General features: G+C 50.9%; 2 protein-coding genes across 6 annotated transcripts; one reads left to right on the forward strand and one right to left on the reverse strand.

The window, feature by feature from the left end:
- Positions 1-3,716: 3,716 nt before the first annotated feature.
- LOC141565070 (platelet glycoprotein VI-like) lies at positions 3,717-7,368 on the forward strand. 4 transcript variants are annotated; one of them, XM_074308087.1, is made up of 9 exons: positions 3,720-4,152; positions 4,374-4,409; positions 4,575-4,850; positions 5,021-5,314; positions 6,256-6,363; positions 6,440-6,476; positions 6,586-6,623; positions 6,725-6,780; positions 6,891-7,368. In XM_074308087.1, exons 1-9 carry the CDS (start codon positions 4,038-4,040, stop codon positions 7,008-7,010), a joined length of 1,080 nt encoding a protein of 359 aa, XP_074164188.1. In that variant the 5' UTR covers positions 3,720-4,037; the 3' UTR covers positions 7,011-7,368. The 4 variants fall into 4 exon arrangements, with proteins under 4 accessions (XP_074164192.1, XP_074164189.1, XP_074164188.1 ...); XM_074308088.1 differs by lacking the exon at positions 4,374-4,409 and having other exon boundaries at positions 3,719-4,152; XM_074308090.1 differs by lacking the exon at positions 6,256-6,363.
- A 379-nt stretch (positions 7,369-7,747) lies between these two features.
- RPS9 (ribosomal protein S9) lies at positions 7,748-9,178 on the reverse strand. Of its 2 annotated transcripts, none has more exons than XM_074308103.1 (5): positions 9,090-9,178; positions 8,733-8,854; positions 8,498-8,620; positions 8,231-8,417; positions 7,748-7,983 (listed from the first exon to the last, which is right to left on the reverse strand). In XM_074308103.1, the coding sequence occupies exons 2-5, from the start codon at positions 8,827-8,829 to the stop codon at positions 7,806-7,808; spliced, it is 585 nt and encodes a 194-aa protein (XP_074164204.1). In that variant the 5' UTR covers positions 8,830-8,854; positions 9,090-9,178; the 3' UTR covers positions 7,748-7,805. The 2 variants fall into 2 exon arrangements, with proteins under 2 accessions (XP_074164204.1, XP_074164205.1); XM_074308104.1 differs by having other exon boundaries at positions 8,733-8,934; positions 9,090-9,115.
- Positions 9,179-12,184: the final 3,006 nt, after the last annotated feature.

Here is a 12,184-nt window from a genome sequence, read left to right on the forward strand (position 1 = left end):
TATAGTCATTATTATGTCATATGCAGAATTCCACTGATTCTCCATTCTCTCTTAGCCAGTACCAAAGGGTTTTGATGACTCCTGCATTATAACAGAGTTCTAGGTCTGGTACTATTAGGGAACTATTTCTTAATTCCCTTAGTATTTTTTTTTCTTTTATTCTTCCAGATGAATTTTGTTACCATTTTTCCTAGCTCTGTAATTTTGGGGGAGTTTGATTGGTATGGCACTGAACAAGTAGATTAACTTGGGTACCATTGTCATTTTTATTATATTATCTCAGCCTACCCATAAACAATTTATATTTTTCCAATTGTTTAGATCTGAGTTTATTTGTGTGGAAAGTGTTTTCTATGGACCTACATTTAACACCACATACTAAGATAAGATCAAAATGGGTCCAAGATTTAGTCATAAAGAACGAAATCATAAATAAATTGGAGGAACATGGGATGGTTTACCTCTCAGACTTGTGGAGGAGGAAGGAGTTTGTGTCCAAGGGAGAACTAGAGACCATTATTGATCACAAAATAGAAAATTTTGATTACACCAAATTAAAAAGTTTCTGCACAAACAAAACTAATGCAAACAAGATTAGAAGGGAAGTAACAAATTGGGAAAACATTTTTACAAGTTAAAGGTTCTGATAAAGGCCTCATCTCCAAAATATACAGAGAATTGACTGTAATTTATAAGAAATCAAGCCATTCTCCAATTGATAAATGGTCAAAGGATATGAACAGACAATTTTCAGATGATGAAATTGAAACTATTTCCACTCATATGAAAGAGTGTTCCAAATCACTATTGATCAGAGAAATGCAAATTAAGACAACTCTGAGATATCATTACACACCTGTCAGATTGGCTAAGATGACAGGAACAAATAATGATGAATGTTGGAGGGGCTGTGGGAAAACTAGGACACTGATGCATTGTTGGTGGAGTTGTGAAAGAATCCAACCATTCTGGAGAACAATCTGGAATTTTGCCCAAAAAGTTATCAAACTATGCATACCCTTTGATCCAGCAGTGCTACTCCTGGGCTTATATCCCAAGGAAATACTAAAGAAGGGAAAGGGACCTATATGTGCCAAAATGTTTGTGGCAGCCCTTTTCATAGTGGCTAGAAACTGGAAAATGAATGGATGCCCATCAATTGGAGAATGGTTGGGTAAATTATGGTATGTGAATGTAATGGAATATTATTGTTCTGTAAGAAATGACCATCAGGAGGAATACAGAGATGCTTGGAGAGACTTACATCAACTGATGCTGAGTGAAACGAGCAGAACTAGGGGATCATTATACACTTCAACAATGATACTGTATGAGGATGTATTCTGATGGAAGTGGATATCTTCAATATAGAGAAGAGCTAATCCAATTCCAATTGATCAATGATGGACAGAATCAGCTACATCCAGAAAAGGAACACTGGGAAATGAGGGTAAACTGTGAGCATTGGTTTTTTTTGTTTTGTTTCTCTTCCCAGATTATTTTTACCTTGTGAATACACTCCTTCCTTTGCAACAACAACAACAACAAAATTCGGTTCTGCACATATATATTGTACCTAGGATATACTATAAGATATTTAATGTATGGGAATGCCTGCCATCTAGGGGAGGGGGTGGAGGGAAGGAGGGGAAAAACTCAGAACAGAAGGGAGTACAAGGGATAATGTTGTAAAAAAAAAAAAAAAAAAAAAATTTACCTGTGCATATGTACTGTCAAAGAAAATGTCATAATTATAAAAATTAATAAAAAACAAAATTTAAAAAAAAGTGTTTTCTAATTGTGTTCATATAGTTCCTATGTTTGTCCTGGCAGGTAGACACCCAAATATTTTATTTTGTCTACAATTATTTTACATGAATTTTCTCTTTCTCTTGTTGCTGGGATTTGGTAATAAAATACAGAAATACTAATGATTTGTATGGGTTTGTTTTATATTATGCAACTGGGCTAAAGCTGTTGATTGTTTCAAGTAGGTTTTTGAATGATTCTCTAGGATTCTTTAAGTATATCATGTATATGCAAAGAATGACAGTTTTATCTCTTCATTGTCTACTCTAATTCCTTTAATTTCTTTTTTTTTTTTCTTATTGCTGGAGCCAACATTTCTACTACATTATTGAATAATAGTTATAATGAACATGCTTGTTTCACCCCGGATCTTTTTGGGAATACATCTACCCTCTCCCCACTACAAATAATGCTTGTTGATAGTTTTAGGCAGATGCTGTTATCATTTTAAGGAAAACTCCATTTATTCCTATACTCTCCAATGTTTTTAATAGGGTGCTGTATTTTGTCAAAAGCTTTTTCCTGAATCTATTGAGATTATCATATGGTTTCTGTTAATTTTGTTATTGATATTGTCTATTATGCCAGTAGGGAAACCAGCCCTGCATTCCTAGTGAATTGGTCAGTGAATTATCTTCCTGATAAATTCTTGTAATCTCTTTGCTAACATTTTGTTTAAAATTTTTGCATCAGTATTCATGAGGGAGACTGGTCTTTAGTTTTCTTTCTCTGTTTTAGCTCTTCCTGGTTTAGGTATCAGCACCATATTTGTATCATAGAAGGAATTTGGCAATCCTCTTTATTTGACTTTTTTTTTTCCAAATAGTTTATGCAATATTGGAATTAGTTCTTCTTTAGATGTTTAGAAAAACTGACTTATAAATCCATCTAGCCCTGGAGTTTTTTTTTCCTTAGGGCTTCATTAATAGCTTATTCAATTTTTTTTTTTTCTAAAATGGGACTATTTAAGTAATTTATTTCCTCAGCTATTAATCTGGGCAATCTATATTTTTGTAAGTATTCATCCATTTCACTTAGATTATCAGATTTGTTAGCATACAATTGGGCAAAATAGCTCCTAATTTTTGCTTTAACTTCCTTTTCATTGATGGTAAATTTATTCTTAATCTAACAATATAATAACATTTAAAATTTAAAACAGATAATCCTATACCTTTAAAAAAAAAAAAAAAAAAAAGGATGCCTGAAAATTTTTGTAAGCTTTTCTTAGCAAAGGCTCCTCAGTTGTCCGCACTTCCCAAAGAGAAGCCTAAAGCCTATTTCCATTGGCAGTGGAAAAGCTAGTTAGGATATCAAGGAAACCCCCAAGGAAGCTTTGTTTTCTGCTTGAATGTGTAATGTGTTGGTTATATCACCCCAGTTTACGGAAAAGGAAATTGAAGCCCAGAGAAATAACATCTCCTGTCACATACAAGTCACATACAAGTACTACATGGCAAGAGTGAGATCTGAATCTATGTCCTCCCATTCCAAAAACAGCCTCCATTCTGCTGTACCACATGCAGGTCCTCTTCTACCCTGAAACTGGAAAACCTCCCAAGACTTCATAACGGGTACTTTTGAAGGAAAGGAGAGATTGGAACATCATCTTCCAAAAGGCAAAAGATCAGGTTTCCAACCTGGGTGACTGCTGAAGTCTGCTCCCCGGGGCTCAAGAAAGCTGATCCCTGCGCTTTAAGGTGGCATGTGAGTGTATAAAACTGTGTACATTATTAATCTGAAATTAAACACCAAAAAGGCGCCTCTGTATCCTCTGCCTAATCACTACTCAATGACTTTACTTGACACAAGAGGGGAAAAAGCCTCCACTCCACAGACCTTGCTGCTTGAAGCATGTGATCGCTTGCTCATTTTGTACTTGTCTGCCTTCCTGTTCTGCTTGTGGCCCTTCCTCCACAACTTCTTCCTCTTCTCTCCTGGGCTTTCAAATGCAGCAGCCCGGGTGGAGACTGTGTGGAGACCGTGTAGCACCAGCCCCATGCTGCCCTTCACTCCATCCACGTCTCTGAAATCATCCTTTTCTGACTGCCACTGGGACCATCGCCTTCCTTGCCTGCAAGCCCATGACCATGTTCTCTGACATTCCCCAGGGGACAGCTATCTCCTGAGACCCTGGTGCCTGCATTGGAGTCAACCGGCTTTGACTCATCCCTCCGGCCTAATGAAGGACGTCTTCTTCCAGATTCATCGTTGGGCGGGAGCAGGGCATGAACTTGGAGAAGGCCACTCTGACCACATCCCGTGCCCGTGACGCTCCGCTAAGAGCCCTGCACTCGCCCTCGGGCACAATGGCCCCCGCACACACTGCCCTGCTGGGCTTCGGTAAGTCCTGGGAAGTGGGAGAGCCATGATTCCAGAGGCAGCCTCAAAGCTAGACCTGCCTGGACCCTGCTCCGGGCCCAACAGAGCAGGAAAAGAAGGGCCAGTGAGAAGGGGCCCAGCCAGCACAGTAGCCGGGGTCCCCTGCTGCCTAAATGCCCCTTGAGTGTGGTGACAAACTTGGGGCTTCTGGGAGCCGAGTCTAATGACAGCCTGTCCTACAGGGCTTTGTCTGTGCTGGGGGACCTGGGCACAACAGGGTGAGTCCTTGCCCCAGCTTCCTGCCCCTCCTGCCTGCTCAGCACTGAGAGCTGGGGGGGGGACAGGGAAGGGGATACAAGGGGAGGGGGTCTGTGCTGATGGATGATTCTGGGAGGGGGTGGGGGAGGGGCTGAGAGGGGATCTCAAGGCTGATTCTCTTCCAGACACATTGCCCAGACCCTCCCTCAGGGCTGAGCCAGGCTTGGTGGTCCCCCAAGGGAATCCTGTGAACCTCTGGTGTAAAGGACCCCCTGGAGCTGGTGTGTACCACCTGAGGAAGAGAGGAAGCAATAATTTTGTGGAAGTTTTTCCAGCTGGGCTGGAAGCCTGGTTCACCATCCCTGAAATGGCAGCAAACACTGCAGGGAGCTACCAGTGTGTCTACTACTACCAGTCACGGTGGTCAGAGCCCAGTGAGCCCCTGGAGCTGAGAGTGTCAGGTGAGGAGGCTCTGGAGCCCCTGCGCCCCCAACCCCAGCAGGCCCTGTGGAAGCCGGGACAGGGAGAGGGGGGTGGGCCGGCCGCTGCTCTGTCCCTGTGCCGGCTCCAGCCTGGGCCCAGAGAGGGGAGGCTCTTCCTGTTCTCAGTCCCGGCTCTCCTGCTCCACCAGGGCTTTTCCCGGCACCCTCCCTCTCAGCCTGGCCCAGCTCCACGGTGGCTCCAGGACAGGACGTGACCCTCCGGTGCCATTCCCTGCTGTTCTTTGACTGCTCGGCCCTGTACAAGGACGGAGCACCGGTCACCCAGGCCTCGGCCCAGCCCCATGGACGGGGCTCTCAGGCCAATTTCTCCATCCCTGCTGTGAATTCCACCCCCGGAGGGACGTACAGATGCTACAGCTTTCAGAGCTACACCTCCCATGAATGGTCAGCCCCCAGTGACCCCCTGGAGCTCAGGGTCACAGGTGAGACCCCGCCCCCTTCCTCCCAGTCCTCCTAAGCTCCCTCCCTGGTCCTGGGGCACCCCTGTTTGAAGGGTCCCAGGACACATCAGGGAGGGCCGGGGCACCCAGAGGCCTGAGGGTGGGCAGGGCCTGGCCAGGTGTCTACTGCAGGGACTCTGCAGTGCAGAGGGAGGGGGCAGAAGTCTGCTTCTTTCTAACCATTCCCACCTCATGCTTATACTCCCATTGTACAGATGGGAAAGTGAGGCCCAGAGAGGGGAGGGACTTGCCCAGCACCCCAGAGGGTGAGCCAGGCAGAGCTTGTCCTGGGAACGTGAATCACAGAGGGCCCCGAAGGGCTCCCCTTGCGGGATGGACAGCCGGGCTCTAGCTTTTCCCTCTTCCCTGACCGCATCCTTACCCCCCCTTCTCCCACCTCTGGACTTTTGCCCGAGCTGTGCTTGGCATATTTTCCTTATTCACTCCCCTCTAAGGTTCACCTCCTACAAAATGTCTTTCCTGAAATCCCCGTTAATCCCTCATCATGTGACAGTTTTACAGATGAGTAAACTGAGGTAAAGTGCCAGTGACCCCTTCCCAGGGTCACACAGCTAGCAAGTGTCTGAGGCTGGACTGGACTCAGCTCCAAGTTCAGGGTGCGTGGCGCCGGCTGAGTGCTCCTGAAGGCTCCTCTCCCCTCCTCCCTCCCTTTGGGGAGGGGTCCAGGCTGGGCCTGCGCACCCCTACTGGCCTTCCTTCCCCACGGCGCCCCCACCCCTGGGCGCCAGCTGAGCACTTCAGTGCTTGCCTCCTGTCTCCCGCCTGCCTGGAGGGGAGAGGAGCCAGCAGGACCTCCGGGCCGGACCACCCAGACCAGGCCAGGCTCTGGAGTGCGCAGGGCTCGAGTGGCCGGCTCTGGGCCTCCCGGGGACCAGGCGGCCTTAATCTGCGCCCCCCCCCAGCTTCAGCCCCAGCTTCCTCGGGTCTCACGGCAAGCATCTTGCTGGGGGTCTCAGCGGTGCTCCTCCTCCTCCTCCTCCTCCTCCGCCGCCGCCATCGGGCCAGAATCAGTGAGTTCTTGGGGCTGGGGGCAGCCGGGCGGAGGGCCTGCACCCCAGGGAAGGCTGACCCCGACTCTCCCCACAGGCAAAGGGAGCAGAGAGGTCAAGAAGACCCTCAAGAGGTAGGAGCCCAAGATAGACCCGCCCCCACCGCCCCGCCCCCCTTCCCAGACCCTCCCCCACCGCCCCCCACCTTCCCAGACGCCCTCACTCTGCCTTCTTGTTCCCCAGCTCAGACCCGGCTGCGACCCCCATGGAGGAGAGACTGTGTGAGTGGGGGCAGGGCGGGAGGGGCTGGGGGGTCTGAGGGAAAGGCTGGGCCTGGGCGGAGCCGGGGTCCTGACCCCCCTCCCCCCCCCTCTGCCTCCAGACGCTGCTGTGGGGGATGGCAGACAGACAGAGGAGGCCAGACAGGACGACACTGCCGTGAGTCTCTCAGCTGGGGGGGGGGAGGGGCGGCTTCCCAGGCTCACACGCAGCCGGGGGTCAGGGGTCAGGGTCCTCCCCCTGCTCAGCCCCCCCTCCCCTCCGGCCAGGCTCCCACCGGGGAAGACCCTCAGCAAGTGACCTACGCGCAGCTGAAGCTCGAGGCCGGGGCCGCGGACCCTCCGCGCTCTGGCCCAGCGGCGCCCAGCCTCTACGCGGCCCTGCGCTGAGCGAGCCCGGGGGCCCAGGAGGGCAGCCCGGCACCTAACGTGCCCTCCCGGGATCCCCAGAACGGGACGGAGGCCGCCCGCAAGCCCCCGCCCCCGCCTTCCTCTGTCCACGTTACCAGGGGCGGGGCAGGCAGGGGGACGGAAGGGGAAGCACCGCCCTCACGCCCAGCTCCGGACAGACGGAGGGATGGCCCCTGGGTGAAGTGACCCCAGACCGACTCGGACACCGCACCCGCCACCCCTCCCCCTCCGGACTGGAGCGGACCTGGCCGGCAGGGGGGACGCTGGAGCACAGCCCAGGGCTGAGGGGAGCACTGTGAGGGGCACCACGTGAATAAACACGATTCCGCTCTCCGTCTCCCCGGATTGCCCGTTCCCACGGCACGGCCCGGGCCTCCCGGGCTCGGTGCTCCCCACCCTCCCTGTGGCCACGAGCGCCTTTGCGGCCAGCCCCGGCCCCCTCACCCCGCGCGACCTCGGGCTGGACGCCCTGGCCCTTCCCCGGAGCCCGCCGCTATCCGAATCCCCCCTCCCCCATCTCCTCGAGTAAGGCCCGAAGGTCAATGGTGGTCCGGGTGGGGTCGGTGGCCGGGGCGGCCCAGCCTCCCCAGGAGGCTCCACTGCCGGGCCTCCGGCCACAGGCTTCTTCCTCCCCAGGGCTCCGGGCTGTAAGCAGGCGGCCCGGGGGGAGTGCAGGGTCCCGCCCCGCCCCCCCTCCCCAAGACCGCAGGCGCGCATTTAGTCAAAGAGCTTTATTCCACTTGGAGATAGACTGTGGGGAGGGACGGGTAACTCTTAATCTTCCTCCTCGTCGTCCCCGGTGCCCGCCCCGCCCTGGCCCTTCTTGGCGTTCTTCCTCTTGACCCGGCCGGCTCGGCCGCCGCCGTAGGGCGAGCGCAGCGAGAAGTCGATGTGCTTCTGGGAGTCCAGGCGCACGATGAAGGAGGGGATGTTCACCACCTGCTTGCGGACCCTGCCGGGGAGGAGAGGGAGGCGTTCGGGGGCGGGTCCGGGGCGGGGGGAGGGAGGGGGACCACGACGTGGCTGCGGCCCCGGGCACCACCCTCCCCCACGCCCCCTCACCTGCCGGCCCGGCCCGAGAGCGCCTTCACAAGGTGTACGGCGGAGCCGCAGTGAGCCTTGCGCAGGGGGGGGAGGGAAGACCCCCACGTGATCACCTGCAGGGAGCTGGGGGGGCGGGGGAGGGGGCTCGGCCGCACCTGATGTGCCTCTGGCGGATCAGGACCCGCGCGTGGTGGATGGACTTGGCCAGGCCCAGCTTGAAGACCTGCGTCTGCAGGCGCCGCTCCAGGAAGTCCTCGATCTTCAGGCCCAGGATGTAATCCAGCTTCATCTTGCCCTCGTCCAGGACGCCGATCCGCACCAGCCTCCGCAGGAGAGCATTACCTGGGGGGCCCCGGAAACGCTGTCAATTTGGCACCGGGGGGCCTCCCCCACCCCGGAAAGGGGGTCACCCGTCCGCTCACCCTCAAAGAGGCGCCGCTGGTCCTTCTCGTCCAGCGTGAGCAGCTCCCGCGCAGCCTTGCGGATCTTGGCCAGCGTGAACTTGACCCGCCACACCTCGCGCTTGTTCCGGAGCCCGTACTCGCCTGGGGGGAAGCGAGCAGAGCACGTGGGTGGAGGAGCCCCGCGGTGCCCCGCGCCCTCCCGGCCGCCGTAGAGCCACCCCTTCCCCGCCCCCCTCCTCGGCGGGCCGCTGACCGATCAGCTTCAACTCCTGGTCCAGGCGCGACTTCTCGAAGGGCCGCCGCGGCGTCACGTACGTTTTCCGACATACCCAGCTCCTGGCGACCGGCATCTTGGCCTAGTAGGTCTCACGGCGCCTGTGCGTGGGGAGAGAGACGCGGCTCAGCACAGGCGCTACGGCGCCTGCGCGCGGAGAACTCGGAGACGCAGACAAGCCCTAGCGGAGGGAAGGAGGCCGAAAGTGCGCTCGGCTGGCTTTGGGGGAAAGGGGGGATGGTCGGGGAACCTCGTCGGGGAACCTCCTCGGCGAGCTCCGAGTCCCAGCTCCCGCGCTGACCCAGTCTCCCTAGTGCCCGGCCACCACGCGCTCACCTACAGCAAGACCCCGAGCCGACCGGGAAAGGACTCGGCCCAACGGCGTGCGGCCCTTAAAACTCCGGGGGCGGAGTTCTGACGTCACCGCGCCGGCGCAGTGCTGGCCAACAGGAAGCGAGCGTCCCGGAGAGGCGTGGCCAGACGCGGAGCTGAGTCCGACTCCCTCCTGGGGCTGCCCCCAGGCTCGGTTCTAACCTAGATCCCGCCTACGGCCACCCCAGGAAATGATCTATAACCTATGTTTTATGCGTTTATATCAAAACAAATACAAGGCGGTGGGGGAGGGACTCAGGCAGAAAGGAACCCCCCCCAGAGGCGGGGTGAAGAGTCCGGCTCTACAAGCAGGTCGGCAGACACAGGGACCCTGCACGCGAAGCCGAGAAAGCTCAGACAGCGCCCCCTGTCCTCCGGGAGCAGATCTCAACTTTAAAAGCCGGGAAATGTTGGGGTTCGGGGCGTTGGACCCCAAAGGCGTATTGAGGTTATCGGCCAGTGTTGCAAGGGGGGCAGAGGTTTTAGCGCGCGGCAAGAGTGGGCTCAAGGCCGAGGGGGGTTAGCCATCGTTGCTTAGCTGGCTGACTAACCCACAAGGAGGTAGCTACAAGCGGTGCCATTGACCGGGGGCTGAATTCCTGGAAAAGCTGGAGGGGGGGGGGAGCTACAGTCAAGTCCTTTTATAAGGGAATAGAATGGGGGTTTGTGATTGGATACAGAAGAAAAGGCCTGCTTAAGAACCAAAGGCCCAGATGATCCCCTCAGTGCTTCTCCCTGCAAGCCTTCTCTGTTAATGGCCATCTGGGCTACCGAGTCATCCAAAAACCAAAGGAAGGAACGAAGAACCAGGACCACCGAAAGTTACTGCGGGGATGGGGACGTTCACCACGCCCACTCCGCCCACGGGCGAAATCTCTACCGGAGGTGGGAAGTGGTCCCTCGCCCGGAGGATTTTAAAACTCTAGTAAGACAGGGAGAAAAACTGGGAGAAGGAATGAGAGGTGTGCAAAATGAGGGAGTCAACAGCTTAGCAAAGGAGAGACAAAAATAGATGAAGAGAACACCTTTAAAAGTAGAATTAGCCAAACGGAAAAGGAGGTGAGAAAGCTAACTGAAACATTACAAACCAGAACTGGGCAAATGGAAGCAAATGACTCTGAGACATCAAGAATCAAACTCAAAAATAAAATAGAAGTTCTCAAATAACTTACTGGGAAAACTAGCGAGGAGGAAAACAGATGCAGGAGAGATCATTTTAAGTACTGCACTACCTGAAAGCCATCAATAAAAAAAGAACCTAGAAAACATCTTAAAAAGAAGTCAACAAAGAGAGGATCATAAAAGTGGAAATAATGTTTAGAAGAATTGCACGTGTTTAACCTCTATTGGATTACTTGCTGTTGAGGGGAGGGGGAAAAGAAGGGACAAAAATTTGGAATATAAGGTTTTGCAAAGGTGAATGTTGAAAACTATCTTTACATGTATTTTGAAAAATAAAAAGCTATTTATATATATATTTTTTTAAGAGCAGGGCAAAAGTAATTGAAAGGATCTCTCAATCACCCCCTGAAAGAGGTCTGCAAGGAAAATTCCAAGACATATTGTAGCTTAATTCCAGAACTATAAAGTTAAGGAGAAAATACGACAATCTGCAAGAAAGAAACAATTCAAATATCAAAAACCATAGTTAGGATTACCCAAGAATTAACAGCTTCTACAATAAGGATTAGAGAGCCTGGAATACCATATTCTAGAAAGCAAAGGAGCTTGAATTACAACCAAAAAGCAATTATCCAGCATAATCTTTCAGAGGAAAAGTTGGATCTTTGATGAAATGGGGGACTTTCAATCATTTCTGATAAACTAAACAGAAAATGTAATCTTCAAATATAAGACTCAGAGAAGCATAAAAAGGTAAAAGGAAAGAGAAAAATGTTATTTAAAGGTTAAAACTGTGTACATCCCTACGTGGGAAGATGATACCTGTAATTCTTGAGAACAATTAGGATAATTAGAAGGGCTATACATAAGAGGGTTTGAGTATAAGTTGACTGATGTGATGATATAAGACAAAAAAGAGTGGAAAAAAGGATTGTCCTGGGAGAAAAGGAAAGGGGAGGTAAAATGGGACAAATCAGATTACATGAAGAGGCACAAAAGACCTATTACAATTAGAGGGAAAAGAAGGGAGAGGGATGAACATTGTCTAAAGCTTAATCTCATCAATGTTAGCTCAGAGGAAATAACATACATACCCTGTTGGTTTTCAAATTTTGTCTTACTATATAGGGAAGTAGTAAAAAGGGGAAATAAAAGGGAAGGACTGAAAAGAAATAGGACAGAAAGGGATGGGAAAAGGAAGGGCAGAAATCGCAGAAAGAGGTAGGAGAAAGGAGGGCTGATAAAAGAGAGGGGCTGGTCAGAAACAAAACCCTGGTGAGGAGGGACAGGCTGGAAAGAGATATATACAAGAGATGTATAATCAGGAGAAAATAGGATGAAGGGAAATCCACAGATGATGATGCTAACTGAATGCAGTTCAGATGAACTCTCCCATAAAATGGAAGCAGAGAGCTTAAAACCAAAACCCTAAAATATATTGTTTACAAGAAACATTTTAGAAACAGATATAGAGAGTAAAGGTAAAAGACTGGAGCAGAACATATTAAGCTGCCAAAAAAAAAAAAAAAAAAAAGGGAGGGGGGAGTAGCAATCTAGATCTCAGACAAAGGAAAAACAAAAATCCAATTAAAAGAGATAAGGAATCATCTAGATAAGAGATAGCCTAGACAAATAAAGTCATATCATTACTAAACCTGTGTGCAACAAGAGGTTCAGTGTCCAAATTCTTAGGAGAAGCTAATTCAGTTACAGGAAGAAATAGACAGCAAAACTATACTAGCGGGGGACCTCAACCACTACACAAAAGCTGACCATGTACTTGGACAGTATATTTATTTGGTAGAATTGACTTGGTAAATTCAAAAAATCTCCAAGGCCAGCTGGATTTAGAAGTCAATTCTACCAAATATTTAAAGAAAAATCCCAATGTTACATAAGCTATTTGGAAAAATAGGCAAAGATCAAAGGATAGGAAC

Source organism: Sminthopsis crassicaudata, chromosome 3, assembly GCF_048593235.1.
Source record: "Sminthopsis crassicaudata isolate SCR6 chromosome 3, ASM4859323v1, whole genome shotgun sequence".
Lineage (NCBI taxonomy): Eukaryota > Metazoa > Chordata > Mammalia > Dasyuromorphia > Dasyuridae > Sminthopsis > Sminthopsis crassicaudata.

What these genes read in the sequence shown, in the direction of transcription:
- LOC141565070 (XM_074308087.1), top strand. Translation starts at nt 4,038, where the DNA reads ATGAACTTGGAGAAGGCCACTCTGACCACATCCCGTGCCCGTGACGCT. An exon ending in GGGGACCTGGGCACAACAGG is followed by an intron (nt 4,410 to 4,574) that starts GTGAGTCCTTGC and finishes ATTCTCTTCCAG; the next exon opens with ACACATTGCCCAGACCCTCC. An exon ending in CCCCATGGAGGAGAGACTGT is followed by an intron (nt 6,624 to 6,724) that starts GTGAGTGGGGGC and finishes CTCTGCCTCCAG; the next exon opens with ACGCTGCTGTGGGGGATGGC.
- RPS9 (XM_074308103.1), bottom strand. Translation starts at nt 8,829, where the DNA reads ATGCCGGTCGCCAGGAGCTGGGTATGTCGGAAAACGTACGTGACGCCG. An exon ending in CCAGGAGTTGAAGCTGATCG is followed by an intron (nt 8,621 to 8,732) that starts GTCAGCGGCCCG and finishes GCTTCCCCCCAG; the next exon opens with GCGAGTACGGGCTCCGGAAC. An exon ending in ATCCGCCAGAGGCACATCAG is followed by an intron (nt 7,984 to 8,230) that starts GTGCGGCCGAGC and finishes CCTCCCCGGCAG; the next exon opens with GGTCCGCAAGCAGGTGGTGA.